General features: G+C 41.3%; 1 protein-coding gene across 2 annotated transcripts; it reads left to right on the top strand.

The window, feature by feature from the left end:
- Window positions 1-6,199: 6,199 nt before the first annotated feature.
- On the top strand, window positions 6,200-16,829 carry REXO2 (RNA exonuclease 2). Of its 2 annotated transcripts, XM_004327294.2 has the most exons (7): window positions 6,204-6,390; window positions 7,352-7,435; window positions 11,053-11,130; window positions 11,647-11,758; window positions 13,109-13,217; window positions 14,439-14,492; window positions 16,391-16,829. In XM_004327294.2, exons 1-7 carry the CDS (start codon window positions 6,244-6,246, stop codon window positions 16,518-16,520), a joined length of 714 nt encoding a protein of 237 aa, XP_004327342.1. In that variant the 5' UTR covers window positions 6,204-6,243; the 3' UTR covers window positions 16,521-16,829. The 2 variants fall into 2 exon arrangements, with proteins under 2 accessions (XP_033717933.1, XP_004327342.1); XM_033862042.2 differs by lacking the exon at window positions 14,439-14,492 and having other exon boundaries at window positions 6,200-6,390.
- The last annotated feature ends 479 nt before the right edge of the window (window positions 16,830-17,308 follow it).

The raw sequence follows: 17,308 nt of genomic DNA, 5'->3' as shown, positions 1-17,308 counted from the left end.
ACTTCAACCTTTCCAGAATGGAGCTCATCAACTCTTACTTGTTCTTTCTGTAATTTGTTCTCTTCAACTGGTTTCTCTCTCACTATAAGGGCTAACCATTCTAGTTGCTTAGATCCAAGATGTTCTATCTCTCTGGGATTTTCTTACCCATAATATGTGTTGTCAAAGTTCTCTTCTTTCAGGATCTAATCCAATTTCCATCCTGCACCTCTTTGGTCAAAATGAATCCTTTTCCCCTATATCCCAGTATGACTCTCTAATTCTTTAAAGCATTGGCATGATCTCCCTTGTATCAAATTTTGTATCTCCTGATTTTTGTACAAAAATACATTAAATGAGCACCTACTGTATAATGTATTAGATATTCTCTATGTGTTTATTTAGTCTTCATACCATCCATTTTACAGATGGAAAAATTAAAGCTGTTTCCTTATCTGCAAAAACAACAACAACAAAAACTAAAAAACAGGGACTTCCCTGGTGATGCAGCGGTTAAGAATCCACCTGCCAATGCAGGGGACACGGGTTCGAGTCCTGGTCCAGGAAAATCCCACAAGCCATGGAGCAACTAAGCCCGTGCACCACAACTACTGAGCCTGTGCTCTAGAGCCCGCAAGCCACAACTACTGAGCCCACGTGCCACAACTACTGAAGCCCACTCACCTAGAGCCCATGCTCTGCAACAAGAGAAGCCACTGCAGTGAGAAGCCCGTGCACCATAACGAAGAGTAGCCCCTGCTCGCTGCAACTAGAGAAAGCCCATGCACAGCAACGAAGACCCAATGCAGCCATAAATAAATAAATAAATAAATTTATTAAAACAACAACAAGAAAAATACAACTCTAAACCTAAAATGAACCATTAATATTTTAAATACTTCTAGTGTCTGGTATAATGTCAGCTTAATAAATGTATTTTTCCTCTGGCATTCTAGCACAGTGTTTGATACATACTAAGTATTCAGTAGTAAATATCATGTATCATACAAAATGTTTATTGGACTACATTGAGGTAAGATGAACATCAAATTTCATGAAAACCTATAGTGTGTCCATTTTGTACAAGGCGTAATTTTTTTTTTATGAATTAATTTATTTTTGGCTGCGTTGGGTCTTTGTTGCTATGCGGGGGCTTTCTCTAGTTGCGGCGAGCGGGGGCTACTCTTTGTTGCGGTGCTTGGGCTTCTCATTGCGGTGGCTTCTCTTGTTGCGGAGCATGGCTGTAGGCACGCGGGCTTCAGTAGTTGTGGCTCGCGGGCTCTAGAGCACAGGCTCAGTAGTTGTGACGCATGGGCTTAGTTGCTCCACGGAATGTGGGATCTTCCCGGACCAGGGCTCGAACCTGTGTCCCCTGTATTGGCGGGCGGATTCTTAACCACTGTGCCACCAGGGAAGACCTACAAGGCATATTTTATATTTGGCTTGAACTTTTTACAGTGATAGAGTGTAAAAGGCAAAAGATTTAGCATCCTTTATTCCTCCCCAATATCACCAGAAGGAAGTAAACAACAGTTATCAGTTATCAGCAGTGAACATGATGTCAACATTTCTCAAGACAAAGTATCACAAAGCAGGAAAAGAAGAGATACTATCACCAAACAGGTGTTCATGAGGTATTTACTGCCTATTTAAAAATGCTTTATAGGACATTTAAAAACTGTAGGACAGTTTGCAGGTTTGTTCTTTTTTTTTTAAGAGTTCAAGATATCTATGAAAAATCTATTAACTTTTATGGCACTTGGGAGGATGAGGCCAAAACATCTCAGAAGGTACTTTTCAGGGAGTGTGAGGAAACCCTAGATAACCAGCAAGGATCAGATTATTCATGCTAATCAGGAAGGGCTGGCTCAGGAGCAGGGTGAGGAGACTGGCCTTGGTGGGGGGACCACAGAGCACCCTCTTTGGTCCCCAGTTGCACTGCTGCTGGGCAACCAGCCAGGGCTGCCCCTAAGGATACCAGACCTTCCCTCACCAAAGAGTCTCTGTTGTCCAATAGCCTCCAGGACCCACTGCCTACAAAGCTCATGGGGAAAACCAACCCCAAACCTGGAGAAACTGATAACATGAAATAGGAAGGGAGAAAGGCAAAAAGAAATAATGGTGGTGATGGTGGGTTTTGTTTAACCTTTGCTCGGATGCAAAGAGAAACAGCCAGAATGACTACTAACTAGTATTACTACCATTACTATATGGCTCTGTGCTAGTCCTCTACAAGTATAAAAATTATTGTATCCTGGAAATTAAAGTCAAGTTTAATAGGATGGTGATAAAGCATATCAGATAAAGCTCACTGGGGACAAGGTTGTAACAACATTAGGTTTATGAACTTGCTGTAACAATCAACATGAGGAACCAGGGGTCTCTCCTAAGAGGGAGTAGGGAAAGACTTTTAAAAATAGGGCTTGGGGATTCCCTGGTGGCGCAGTGGTTAAGAATCCGCCTGCCAATGCAGGGGACACAGGTTCGAGCCCTGGTCTGGGAAGATCCCACATCCCGCGGAGCAACTAAGCCCGTGCACCACAACTACAGTGCCTGTGTTCTAGAGCCCATGCGCCACAACTACTGAGCTCACCGCCACAACTACCGAAGCCCATGCGCCTAGAGCCCGTGATCCACAACAAGAGAAGCCACCGCAGTGAGAAGCCCATGCACCGCAACAAAGAGCAGCCTCCGCTCGCTGCAACTAGAAGAAAGCCCGCGCACAGCAACGAAGACCCAACGCAGCCAAAAATAAATAAAATAAAATAAATAAAACATTAATAAATAAATAAATGAAACTAGGGCTTGGATGATTCTAAAGAAGAACCAGGGGAAGTAGGGGTTACCTCTGGTTTGATTATCACAGTAATCTCTGCCCAGGAGGTGAGAGAATCAAAGCAGGGCTGGGGAAGTCCAGGTAAGAAAGCAGCAATAAAAAAATAAAATTAAAATCCATGTAAATATTCACAGTAGTCGAAGGGTGGAAGCAACCCAAGTGTCCATTGAGTGATGAGTGGATAAACAAGATGTGGTAAATATATACAATGGAATATTATTTGATCTTAAAAAGGAAGGACATTGTGACACATGCTACAACTTGGATGAATTTTCAGGACATTATGATAAGTGAAATAAGCCAGACACAAAAGGACAAATATTGTATGATACCCCTTATATGAGGTACCTAGAACAGTCAAATTAACAGAGGCAGAAAGTGAAATGGTGGTGGCCTGTGGCTGAGAGGGGCATGGGTGGAAACAGGGAATTAGTATTTAATGGTATGGAATTTTCAGTTTGGGAAGATGAAAAAGTTCTGGAGAAGGATGGTGGTGATGGTTGCACAACAATATGAAGGCATTTAATGCCACTGAACTGCAGACTTAATTATGGCTAAAATGGGAAATTTTATGTATGTATATTTTACCACACACACAAAAAGTAAAAAAAAACAACAACACAAACGCTTAAAAAAGAAGTAGTGATCTTTAAATAAGGGGAGGGTTTGTGTAGCCTTGGCCATGTCTTGTTAGAAACAGATCAGAACTGAGTTGTAGTCCCAACTCAGATCCTTACTAACAGCATGACCTTGAATGAGCTGAATCCTCTCTCACCCTGGGCCTCAGTTTTCTCCTTTATGGAATGTGGGGTAAGGCTGAATCATCGCCAGAGTCCCATCTAGCTCTAACAACCTGGGGCCCTTGAGGCTGGGCAAGTGGGGGTCTAGCGGAGCTGCTGTGCTTACCTCCACCCTTGTGACCTTAAGCCCAGAGGGACCAGAAACATCACAGTCTGACTACCAGCAGTGTTGAAAAGCTGACTCAGATCCTGTTTCCTTAGAAACTATAAATTTAAGATAAATGTGGAATGCTGTGTCTGGAAACCTCTTATCTGAATCTCTGCCCCTGGGTTGGAAATCGAGGTAGTTTCTCTGTATCAAAGTGACACACATGGCCCAGATTCTTTAAGAGGAGCTGTTCTCTCTGAAATGACTTCAAACAGCAAAGTTTCTCATAGCCTATGATTTTAGAGAACAAGATTTATCGGCATTTTACCCTTGTTAATTAACAAAAGCAGTTTTTATAGGTTCATGACAGAATTGAAAAAGCAAAGTCTCTGAGCAGAGTGGTGTGGCTTTAAGATAAATTCTGTTGTGAAAAGAAAAGGGAACGAAATGAGTCCACTGTGGGACAAGGCTGCTTTCAGATTCTAGAGCCCCATGTTCTTCTGTCTGCCCTCCCTCTTTTCCTTTTGGCCACGCGGCTTGCAGGATCTCAGTTCCCTGCCCAGGGATTGAAACAGGGCCATGGCAGTGAAAGCCCAGAAACCTAACCAGCGAACTCCCTGCCCTCCCTCTTATTTACATGGTTTCGATTTGTGAATTTGATGCGTACATTGTTCTGCTTTGGGACAATAACCTTTAAGATTACCAATCAAATGTTATTATACACAAAATCCAATAAACTATAAATCTCCTTACGTTATAATACCATTCATTTAAAGTGTGTCTTTATGTTAAAATGAAAGTACATTACTATGAAAACTTGTTTCAAAGAAGTCCACACATAATTTTAACTCCCCAATATTTTTAAATTACGAGCATGTTTTCAGGATACAAGTTCTTTAATGTAAATAGCATTTCCTAAGTTGTAAATTGTGATAAAACTGATCCATGTTCCAGTAGTACCTTTGAAAACAAAAGGTGTTCTTTGAAAATTTATCAATGCTTCCAGAGGATAAAAAGCACAATTGATAAAAGTTTATATACTTCAACTGATTCTACTTTCTATGAATCAAGTTTAAAACAAAGAAAAAAATACAAAAGAAATGTAGACTACTTCTTTTTTTATTTTATTTTTATTAATTTTTTTTTTTACTTTTTGTAGACTATTTCTTATAAAGTAGGGTACAAGTGAGTAAAAAGCTAAAGCAAAACAATGTGACTCATCAGGCAGTGCAGTTAGAATATATACCATTGTGTGTGTGTGTGTGTGTGTGTGTGTGCGCGTATACATAAAACTGCACACGATTTGATGACACTTGGAAGAGATTTCCTCTGTGACCTGGAAGGTGGTGGGCTGGGTATACCTGAGAAGTTGAAGGTGAAATCCAGGACACTGCATTATTCTTACAGCTCTTACTAGGCAACAAAGTTTCTGTCTCACAAAACCAGCTCATGAGGTATGAATTACTATACGGTGGACCACCAGCTCTGTAATTAGTGGCAATACGGCTTTCAGAAAAATACACAGAGGGTATAATTCCAGGCTGAGACCAAATGTTTGTGACAATGTCGCACTCAGCACCTCGACTTGCCACTGAATAGCCAAAGATTTAAGAGACTCAATGCAATTTGATACTCCAGGGTCGAAAGATCTTGTTGGTGGCCATCTCTACTCGTGGAAATAATGGAAACTATAGCTGTTAGTGGAGATTAAAAATACTTTGATCAAAACCAAAGCAGATTGCAGAGCGAGCAAAGCTGTTTTTAGTTCATTTTAATTTAATTTGCTGCATAGATTCGTTATACACGGACGAGATTTAACCTTGAAAACTTGTAAGGGTGGACTAGGAAGTCATTACCACTGACATCTAACAGCTGAACTGAAACACAGACCACGGCAAGCCCCCGTGTAAGGAATAAGAAGTAACCCTTTGCCTATGAAGGAAAGGGACTTTTTAGTCAGCACCTACCGCGTGCTAAGTGATCTCTTGGATAAGATCTCATTTAAGGATTTCTAAAGGACTTGTTGATAGTGGAAATCGTCTTCTGGACTCAAAAAAAGCACACCGCCCTGCTGTTTCATGTAAATGAGAAAAATACCCAGTGTGTGGAGTTGCAAGTAATTAAAAAGAAGTGGGAAAAAAAGAAAAAAAGATACATTAAAAAAAAAAAGGTAACCAGGTCTCTTTCGACTTAACAAACTAAGAGAGTTCTTCCTCAACTAGGCGATTTACAACTAATCCAAATTCAGGAAATAACTCCTGAAAACGAATAAACTTAGTTCTGAAAAACATGCGCGTCCAGTAACATCCGAAAACACGTGGCGGGGGCGGGGATATCAGGCGCAACAGCAGGCAAGACTCTAAGTCCCATCATCCCATTCGGCAGCTAAGCCGGACTGTTCAGGGCCAGCCGGCGCACTGGATGCTGGGACTTGAGGTTTTTGCTCCTGCACCTCCCCGCGGGTTTGCGACGTTTAGTGACCATCGCGCCTGCGCCAGCGCCGGCTGAGAGGCTGGGGCCGTGGCGGCTTGTGCCGGGTGATGCTAGGCGGCTCCCTGGGTTTCAGGCTGTTGCGAGGTGTGGGTGGGACTCGAGGGCCGTTCGGGGCGTGGGGTGTCCGTGAAGCTGGCGCAGCCATGGCGGTGGGGGAGAGCATGGCTCAGCGGATGGTCTGGGTAGACCTGGAGGTAAGTCAGGGCGGTGGGGCGTGAGGGGAGGCGAGTGAGGTTTCGCGCGTGGGACAGAGTAGCCGAGCCTGTCCGGGGAGAGTGGCAGTGTCTGGGTCTCAGGTGTGGCAGGTGAGCGCCTCCCGGCTGTGGACGGCGCGGGGCAGGTCGGGGCGGGGCAGGAGTCCTGCGGGTGTTGGGGACTGTGCCGGACTGTGGGGTTTCTTTTCCAGAGGGTGGAGTCATCCATATGGCTTGCCCTAGCCCCCAATTCCGCCCAGATGTGGACCTCCCTAACCCTCTGATGGACTCAGGGTCACGGGGGTAGGGGTGCGCACAGCGGCTGTGCTAGACCCCAGTTCCCCAGTCTCCCAGAACCCTAGGTTGTTAGAGCTAGACGGGACCCCGGGGATGACTCAGCCTTACCCCACGTTCCCTAAAGGAGAAAACTGAGGCCCAGAGAGAGGACTCAGCTCATTCAAGGTCGCGCAGTTAGTGAAGGTCGGGGTTGGGACTACAACCCAGTTCTGATCCCTTTAGGTTTTCCATACTCAGCCAAGGACTCCCCTCTCCCTTGAGCCTCAGTTTTCTCATATATGAAATGGGGATCATAACACTAGATTGTGATGAAGATCAAGTGGTGCAATTAACATAAAAACTTTGTAAACTCTGCAGAGATGTAGTAATGTTAGTTATCTAACTCTTCCAAAATTGAACGCTGTCAGCACTCAATTTTGCTTACTTTGCATCGGCCCCAGAGTAGGACTGTGATGCCTGGCATGTAGCAGGCCCTTGGTAAATGTTTATTGAATAAATAACTCATAATGAGTGCCTTGAGGACTTGCTCAAGGAGCATCATTGTCTCTTTTATCCTGGCTGTGGGATATAAATTGAATGTGATTGAGGGATGTCCTGTTAAATAAACTTGGATACAGTAGGCCAGAAAGACGGTTTTGTATGTGTGATGTATTTTTTATTGCAGATGACAGGATTGGACATTGAGAAGGACCAGATTATTGAGATGGCCTGTCTGATAACTGACTCTGATCTCAACATTTTGGCTGAAGTAGGTTATGCCTTGTAATACAACCATACTGTTTAGAGTGTACTTTGGAAATCTAAAGATTGGTGCACACCCCCCCATCTCTTTATTTAAAAAATAAGAAAACTGAGGTCCCTGTAGATTAAGGTCCAAAATAATATTCTAGGTCATGGTGGGCTTGGTACTAGAACCAAAGTAATCCATCTCAGAGCCTAGTATTTTTCTATAGTACTGCCCAAAATTAGGAACTATAAATGCTATCATTTGCTAAGAGCTTACTGTGTGCCAGGCACAGTTCTAAGTGCTTTACATGTATTCACTGTTAATCCTCACAGCACCTATAAGGTAGGTACTGTTATACTCACTATGTATAGAGAGACGCGTTGGCAGACAGTTGTTGGGTAATTTGCCCAAGGCCACCTGGCTAGTGATTGGGAGAGCCAGGAGTTTGACCCAAGCAGTCTGAGCAAAGTGCTCCCAACCAATAAGACACTCGACTGTGGTCCCACCAGGATTGGTGACTCATGCCAAAGTTGACTTCTTTATATCATCATCTTAGCTTATATATAGCTTAGCTTATAACTCCATATATCCAGTTTCTACGTTTTCAGCTAGGACCTGTGATTCGTCTAGATCTATATTAAGATTTTAGAATTTCTGTTGATACAGAATCATAAAATATCCTCCTATTGACATATTGGGCATGATTAAGGTTTTAACATGCTGCTTTTAACTGAAACATTAAGCAGAACAAATAAAACACACCTGTTGCCTTTTGGCCACTCACAAAGCATTTAATAAGCATATGAGAACGTCTGATTGGTAGAGGGTGAAATCCTGGGCCCTGACTAACTGTCAGCAGTATTTGGAGGTGGTGAGAAACTCTAGAATAGGAACACAGCAGGGATGTTTTGGGGAAAGACAGTTTTGTTAAAGTAAGTTTCCAGAGGGTCGGATCGATGTGCTACTGGCACTGGATAAATTTCACAAGTCTACAGTTAAGACTTCTACTTATTTTCCTGGTTAGGTAAGAGAGGGGAGGAACCATTTTAGATGAATTGCTACTTTCATGGAGTACCAGGCATACATCTTGGAGTACCTCCTGATACATCAGCTGGAGGGGAATCATGAGACTTTGTATCTCACTGTAGCAACTACCTCTTTTTTTTCCAAAACAAAACAAACAAAATAACTTTTATATAAACCTTGAGTTTTAGGTTTGGTTGTTTTTTCCTGTCACTTGGAATTTCCTAGATATGAATAGTGAAGAGAAGTGTGTTTATTTACCAGCCCTGCTTACCCTTGTCTGAAGAAGAGTTTTTCCCTTAGACTGTTGATACAATGTGAAATACTGACAGTTTAATGGACCAGTTAGTTGATATGTACCCTGGAGGAAATCGGGGTCTGTAGTCACACAGCTGCACATGAGGGTGGCATTTGTAAATAGACCCAGTCTAATGAGGATAAGGATTTTTTTTTTAACATCTTTATTGGAGAATAATTGCTTTACAATGGTGTGTTAGTTTCTGCTTTATAACAAAGTGAATCAGCTATACATATATCCCCATATCTCCTCCCTCTTGCGTCTCCCTCCCACCCTCCCTATCCCACCCCTCTAGGTGGTCACAGAGCACCGAGCTGATCTCCCTGTGCTATACGGCTGCTTCCCACTAGCTATCTATTTTACCTTTGGTAGTGTATATATGTCCATGCCACTCTCCCAGTTCATCCCAGCTTCCCCTTCCCCCTCCCCATGTCCTCAAGTCCATTCTCTGTGTCTGCATCTTTATTCTTTTGAGGATAAGGATGTTTAAAAAGAAAAAATTGCTTAGGGGCAGTTAGCACTGAAGTGTCAGTTCTGTGGAATATATGTTTTATTCTTGTATACGAGTCTGAGGAAAATGTTTTATGCTAGAAGAACAGACATCCCACCTGGAAATTTTTCTGTAAGTAGCTTAGTGTGCCAAACTGGAATCTAGAGTAAGTTAAATAGCCTTAAGTTGATAGTCGTTGGCTTTTTCCATCATGGTTTGTTAGAATTGTGTTTTGCAATATGAGGTTTTCGGTTTTTTAAAAAATATGTTATCAAAACAGCAAGGTCCTACTGTATTGCACGGGGAACTATATTCAATATCCTGAGATCAACCAGAATGGGAAAGAATATAAAAAAGAATGTATATGTATGTAAAACTGAATCACTCTGCTGTACAGCAGAAATTAACACAACATTGGAAATCAACTATACTTCAGTAAAAAAAAAAACCAAAACAACATAGGTTATCAGAGCAAATTTTTTCTTCTTCATGGAGATTGCCGTCACCAGTTTTCTTGTTTGGCTAAAACTCCTTGTTAGTTGTAGTTGTCAGGCATATTTTAGTCAAATTCTTGCCATTCCTCTCACTAATTGCAAAGTACTTTTACCGCTTTAGTAGTAACCATACCTTGAATTTAGAGAATCTTTTTTCCCCAGAGAGTTCAAAGAACTTTCATATCTGTAATTTCTTTTATCCTGTTAACATCCCCGTGAGGGAAGGGGTTGCGGGGGCTGTTATCTCCATGGTACAGAAGGTAAAACTAAGCCAAAGGTGACTTGCTTTAATGCCACAAGTTGAGCTTCTGCTACTGCTGGGATTCTGACTCACAGTTGAATGTTCTATTAAGTGGAGCTGAGAATTACAGCATCACTTTTTTTTTTTAATCTTTCACGTGTCACCAATTACTTTTTGAACTTTTTAATGTGAAAATACTGTTAAAAGTAAACAGTATAGCTTTATGCAAAATATTATGTATAGTAAGTTGTTTTTTTGTGCTGTTCTTCTCCTGTCTCATCCCACTTCCCAACTTTTATGTATTTTCTTAGTATTTTCTATGCATATACAAATGTGTGTTTTTTTTTTTTTTTTTTTTTTTTTTTTTTGGGGTACGCGGGCCCCTCACTATTGTGGCCTCTCCCGTTGCGGAGCACAGGCTCCGGACGCGCAGGCTCAGCGGCCATGGCTCACGGGCCCAGCTGCTCTGTGGCATGTGGGATCTTCCCGGACCGGGACACGAACCCGTGTCCCCTGCATCGGCAGGCGGACTCTCAACCACTGCGCCACCAGGGAAGCCCAACGTGTGTTGTTTTTAAAACAAGTATAAGTGAGCTCATAAGCATGCATACACTGTTCTGCAATTTGCTCTTTTCACTTGGCAGTATAGACACTTTTCATAGGGGTTGGCAAACCTTTTCTAAAAAACACCAAATATTAAATATTGTAGGCTTAGAGTGCCACGTACCTCTCTGCCCCATATTTGTTTGTTTTACAACCATTTACAAATGTAAAAATCATTCTTAGCTTGCTGGCAATTAAAAGAAAAAAAAAGCCACAGGCTGGGGCTATAGTTTGCTGACCCTTGGTGGATACCTGTGTCCTCTGTTGATAGGCTTTTCAGTTTTCGGCTGTGTTATGTGTGTGTTTGTTCATTATTTTTTGCTGTCATAAATAGTGCTGGAATGAATGAGGACCACTTTTAGAGTTAACAAAGTCCCTCACCTTTCTTCCCTTTTCTAGTATATATATGTAATTCTTAAAGCAGTTAAACTCAGAAACCAAGCTTATCCCCATTGATTCTGGATGACTAACAGCTTTTCCTATCCACAGGGTCCTAACCTGATTATAAAACAGCCAGATGAGTTACTGGACAGCATGTCAGACTGGTGTAAGGAGCATCATGGGAAGGTAACATTACCATAAAAGGGGTAGAGGAAGATTGCTTGGCAAGCCTGGGAAACTGCTTGCTTGTTCACTTTTCATCTTTGGGACCTCTCGAGACCATCTTCTCCTGAATGTCCTCTTTTTTCCTCTTCTGCATTCAGTCTGTCACGAGCACATTGCGGATTATCAAGTATTGCTCAAGTCAGTCTTTTGGATAAGGTTAGACATCAACTTTCAGAGAAGGGAGAATGCCGCTCTCCTGTTAAGTTGTTTCTTCCCAGAGGTTATATCCTTGGACTTTGAGCACCATCTTTTCTGACTGTGTGGAAATGCTATTAACAATCAGGAACATAGCTTATTTGACTTGGATTCTTTAAGAAAAAAATCGGTGCCACGATGGCAGTTTCAGTGTGAACTTGAGCTCTGTAAATGGTCCATCTGTGGTTATATTTGCCCATTTTAGAAGTGAAGTTTCCTATCTGGATGCCTTTGAAAACTGACTTCATGTGTCTTGGTGGGGCTGGGGATTCTCTCTTGCAGTCTGGTCTAACCAAAGCAGTGAAGGAGAGTACAATGACACTGCAGCAGGCAGAGTATGAATTTCTGTCCTTTGTACGACAGCAGACTCCTCCGGGGCTCTGTCCACTTGCAGGTAAAATCCAGTCCTATGTCTGCCTTGTAGATAGTCTTCCATCGTAGTGGTTCAAGAGACTGCGGTTCCAGAATGATCAGCCAGGATCATCGTGCCTTCCACTTAACCCTGATTGGGATTATCCATCTTACTTTTGTTGCTCAAATTTCCTTGGATAATTTATACATGAATATCGGGGAAAATGCCCCGAAACCTGACATGAGATTTTATTGATTTTGACATTGATTGACAATGAGATTTTAACTCAATAAAAAATTTCCACCTATTTTTATTATGGAAAAATTTCAAATATACAGAAAAGTTGGATCTAGTAGTTGTTCACCTCGTGCCATGTTTATCTGTCTGTTTTTTTGGACACTTGAAAGTAAATTGCAGGCATCATGACACTTCATCCCTAAATAGTTCACCCAGCATTTCCTAAGAATAAGGACATTTTCTTAAGTAACCACAATATCATTGTCACATTTAAGACGATTAAAAACAATTCAGTAACATCATCTGATATCTAGTCCACATCCGAAATGTCTATTTGTTTTTTAACCAGGATTCAGTCAAGACTCATGCATTTCATTTGGTTATCATGTCGCTTTAGTCTCTTAATCTAAAATGCGCACCTATCTTTTTTTCCCCTTGTGACATTGACTTTTTAAAGAAACTAGGCCAGTTCTGCTAGGATTTTGAAAGGACTGCCATTGTCAAAGGGAGGCTAATGTCCTGTGGTTGTGTGTTTGTATTTGTATATGTAAGCTGGTATAATAACTAACATTTTCCTTAAATAGTCATTAAAAAGTTTTGACTTTAAGTACTATAGCATGTATTGTATAAATTTTCCCCCTAGCCAATGCAGCTGGCGTCTGTTCTAAAGTTCTTATTTAAAATTTAGTGTTTTTAATATAAATTACTGTGTGGAAACATGAATGTGGTTATGGTTGATTGAAATTGAAATGTAAATAAATGCTTATCTACTTATGAGTTTACCTACAGTTAAACTTTTAGTGTTAGTGGTGTAGATTTTGTGATATTGGGAGAAAATTTGTGCATGTGGTATTATCTAAAGAAGTTACAGATTTGAGCATTATTTTAAGTATGTGGAATGCTAGATTCATCCTTTTGTCCATAAAGAGGCCATTTACAAATTTATTATGAGTTAAACTGTCTAAATACTCTGAAATCTGCACTTGTAATCTAATCAGATACCCTCAAACCTAATTTCGAAGTTTTGAGATGCTTTGAGGAATTGTTTGAATTCTTTAAAACAATCACCTCCAATTAAATACAGTTTATGAATTTTTATGTCCTTTTGTATACTACTAGAAATACACAGATGCGGTATGCTTCGTGTCTTTCTAGGAAATTCAGTTCATGCAGATAAGAAGTTTCTTGACAAATACATGCCCCAGTTCATGAAACATCTTCATTATAGAATAATTGACGTGAGCACTGTTAAAGAGCTGTGCAGGTAAGGGCTGTATTTAGGATCCATTCAACTGCCTCATTTAGCATGTCTTCCTTGAGAATTTGTAGAGTAATTGAATAAAGGTGTAGAACTGAGGGGGCCAGGTGGGTGTATAACTTCCTCATCCCATTGTCTCTTGAACTGGTGAGAATTGGGAGAAAGAACATCACAAATCTTCCGTATAAATTTCACTAATCTGGAAAATTTATTGAGCTCCCAGTTTCTGCGCCACGTATTGGCCTATGTGCTGGGAACATACAGATGCAGAGCCCTCAAGTGCTTAGAGTCCAGTGAATTGACAGATGTGTAAAAAACACACCTGAGAAGCGTACTGTGTGATGACGTCTGTTAGGGAAAAGTGCGGGTAGAATATTGCGGGCACGAGTGAAGGAGCAGAGACAGCTGGAGTGAGGGAGATAGGGAGTTAGCAAAAATGTCCCGGAGAAAATAGCTTTCAAGTTGAGATTTAAGGAAGAGTGGCCGTTTTCCAGGTATTTAGGGTGAGGAGTGAGCTTTCCAGAGAATGGGCAGAGGTATGAAGATAGGCAGGAGCTGGAAGGTAAAGGTGATGTGATTAGATCATTCTGATTAGAAGGTGGTAAGAAAAGAGGTGGGAGATGAGCAAGACCCCTGCACCATCTTGGAGAGAGAAGAAGGAGCTATAGGGAAATGGCAGTGGGCGGCAGAGAGCAGAGGCCGAGCATTTGAGAGGGTCAGTAGCACGGCATTGAGCGCTTGAATGGGGGCATGAGGAAAAGGAGGGAGGTATAAAGTGATTCCTCGCCTTTCTATTTTGGGTGGTTAGGTGGATGATGGAACTGATCAGAGATAAAGGGAAAATAAGAGGAAGAGTAGATTTGGCCGATGGGGGAAGGGAGATGTTGAGGACGATGAGTATGACCGTATGTGTGTGTGGAGGTGGAAGTGTCTGGTGGATTTTAGGTGGAGATGTCCAGTCGGCAGTTGGATATCCATGACAGAAGCGCAGGAGAGGACTGGGCTGGAGTGCGCAGCTTTAGTTATCTTATACATTGTTGATCTTGCCCAAAGAGAACCTATAGTATGAAGAGAGGAAAGGGAGGAAGGTGGAGTCCCAGACAGGGAGGTAACTCGATAGTCACAACCCAAATGCCTTTTACAAAGTTATTAAGCTACTTGAAGGACGTAATTATTCAGTGTATTTGAGACAGTTTCCTTTGAGAGTTCCATTTTTGCTGTATGTAGACGCTGGTATCCAGAAGAATATGAATTTGCACCAAAGAAGGCTGCTTCTCACAGGTAAGTTTGGGTCCTTCCAAGTGCTTGGCCGTCTGACACGCACATAACTCCCGAATTCCTGACTGCTTGAAATAATGTCTCTATTCCCTTGGGGGAAAAGTAAAGGACAACTACATAAAGATAACCTTCTCTTGCTAAGATTATCAGGAATTCTGGTCAGTGTTCTAACATGCCATTGTGAGATATGTATGGTCTTAATGTCTTTATTGCTGTTTTGAAACTTGTAGATAACTTAGTTTGTAGGTATGTGAAGTGGTCTAATTTTTCTAGTAATGAGCAGTATAATTTTCTTCCCATCAAGCGTATGGATTTGTAGTCATTTAAAATTAGAACACTTTGTGTACAGTTGTGCAACACAGTTAGCCTCACTTAGACACTTTGTAGTTTTTCAGATTGTTTCTTTCTATGTCTGCAACCTTAGGCTGAAGTACACAAGGAATTTAAAGAACTTGTGTATTTAGAGTCCTCTTTCACGTTTTGGTGTTGTAGTCTCTGAGAAAGGACATAAAACCTGGTGGGAGATGTAGCAGCTGGCATTTGTTTCAGCCATGTACCGAGCCCCTACTGTGTACCGTGTACAGTTCTAGCCAAACAGGAAGACCAAGTCCCTGCTCTAAAGAGCCTGGCATTAATGTTTTTCATAGGGCTTTCATGGACTACAGCACAATAACACAGGTCTGGGATACCTCTTGTGAAACAGTTGGGGCTTGATGTGTTTTGGATTTCAGGATTTTTCCGGGTTTAGAAAGGTAGTAATACCCCTAGCAAGGCCTGAGGAAGCACCTCATAATCGAACACATTGCTGTTTCTACAGTGAAATGTACAGATATTCGCACCAAATGGCATAACTAATGACTATAAATAGCCTCACATCAAGGTTGGTCGGGTTTTGCCACATAGTGGGCTATAGAAGAACCTTGGGTTTTCAGATCTTTTTTTGGATTTCAGTATTGTGGCTAAGATGTGGGGTACCTTGATTTAGCCAGAGGCTGTATTTTTGACAGCTTCAGCTCTCCGCCGGTTATTGGAGACCTGGGAAGAAAGCAAAATTGTTGCCTTAACCACAGAAATAACTGTCTTAAAGCTCTTGCACTAAAGTTTGTGCAGTTTGGTCTCTGGAAGAGGCCCTTGACAATCAGAGTGGATTGATTTACTTGCACACTGTTCTAATAATCTTGGTTACCTGATTTCTCAGACTACGACAGATGAGAAACAGCGTGTTGGAGGAGAAGAAAGGCTGTTAGATGGAGGCAGGCTGCCACTGATTATAGCACAAATCACCACGAGAGAGGAGGTAGATCCTCTTTTGTGGTTAGATACTGTCTGATAATTGATGTTCATTATGATGCTGGAGTCACGAGTTACGTTCGAGTACGTGATTATATTTTGTGCAGGACGTCATTAAGTATTGTGCAGTGTTTCCCAAACTCCATGCCATGAGCTGTTAATATGCGTTCCACACAGGTGGTCGATTAAGTTTTAGAAATACTGTGTATATAGTACAACCTCCTCTGGGGAATTCACAACACATCAGTACATTAAATGCTTTGCAAAAAACTTCAAAAGAAGAAATGTTTAATCTAGGTTTTCCTAAATTGATTTGACCCCGGAATTCTTTTTTTTTTTTCCCTGTGGAACACCTCACTATCTTATGGAACAGTTTGGTAAACTTTAATCTGTTATAGTTTAGAATTTTTTTTTTTAAATCATATTTTAAAAAACAAAGCACTTAAGTTTGCTATGCTGAAATGTTCCACTTCTTGATGATGTCAGATAGTTGCATTTACAGTAGCTCTTATTGTTCTTAAGTTATTTATAAAAAGTTACGCTTTGCCAAATGGTGACCATCTCCTCTGGGTTTCGGACGTTTCAACTCTGCGTGGTATGTTTGCTTGTAGGGCACTTGATGACATTAGTGAAAGCATCAGAGAACTTCAGTTTTACCGAAATAACATCTTCAAGAAAAAAACAGATGAGAAGAAGAGGAAAATTATAGAAAATGGGGAAAATGAGAAGACTGTGAGTTGATGCCAGTTCTCATGCTGCCACCATGTAGTTCTCTGGAAGGACCTCTGGTGGTTTTTCTTTTCCTTCCCCTGGGCTCACGCTGACTGCTTGGGCAGAGCACCTTCCTTCAGTGCACTTGCATCTCCCGATTATTCAAGCACACAGCACCTGGAAATTATTTTTCTCCTAACATGCTGTTTTCATTTATGACACAGCAGCTCCTTTGTAAGTACCAGATCACATCCATCCCTTGGTACATATCTGTATTTGCTTTTAGACCATTTCTTTTGTTTAAAAAAAAAAAATAAAGCTAGTTCTATTGAAACGCAACCCTTTTTGTACCATCTGTTCTTTAGTAGTTTAATGACTGGAAGATGATGTTTTTTAATTTTTCTTTTGTAGGTGGTATGCCTAATGTTTAAATGCTCATAATGCCATTAGGAGTGGGTTACGTTCCTTATGTTAAATAGGAAGCGAACTTATTCTCTTTTGCTTTACAAGTCAAGAATAGAATAACTGGAGATAGGCTCAGAGAAGCAAATTGGGCTCATTGTTAGTTATAGTTACTGAACTATCAGAGCTCTGGAATAGCTACTCTTTGCTATAATCAAGAAATTCAAGTAAGCCACCAGACAGTGATTCTGTAGTAATAACTTAAGGCTTATTGAATAGATATTATCCGCAAGGCAGCCACGGTGCTAGGTTTGTAGAATGTAAATAGTTGGCTGCCCTAGGTCTAATGGTCAGCAATTATTTGAGAAAGGATTTTGGTTTGAATATCTTAACTCCTAAGTTTATGTACTTTAGAG

Source organism: Tursiops truncatus, chromosome 8 (genome assembly GCF_011762595.2).
Source record: "Tursiops truncatus isolate mTurTru1 chromosome 8, mTurTru1.mat.Y, whole genome shotgun sequence".
Classification (NCBI taxonomy): domain Eukaryota; kingdom Metazoa; phylum Chordata; class Mammalia; order Artiodactyla; family Delphinidae; genus Tursiops; species Tursiops truncatus.
Note: the sequence above shows the minus strand (reverse complement) of the source record. Positions and strands in the feature narration are given on the sequence as shown.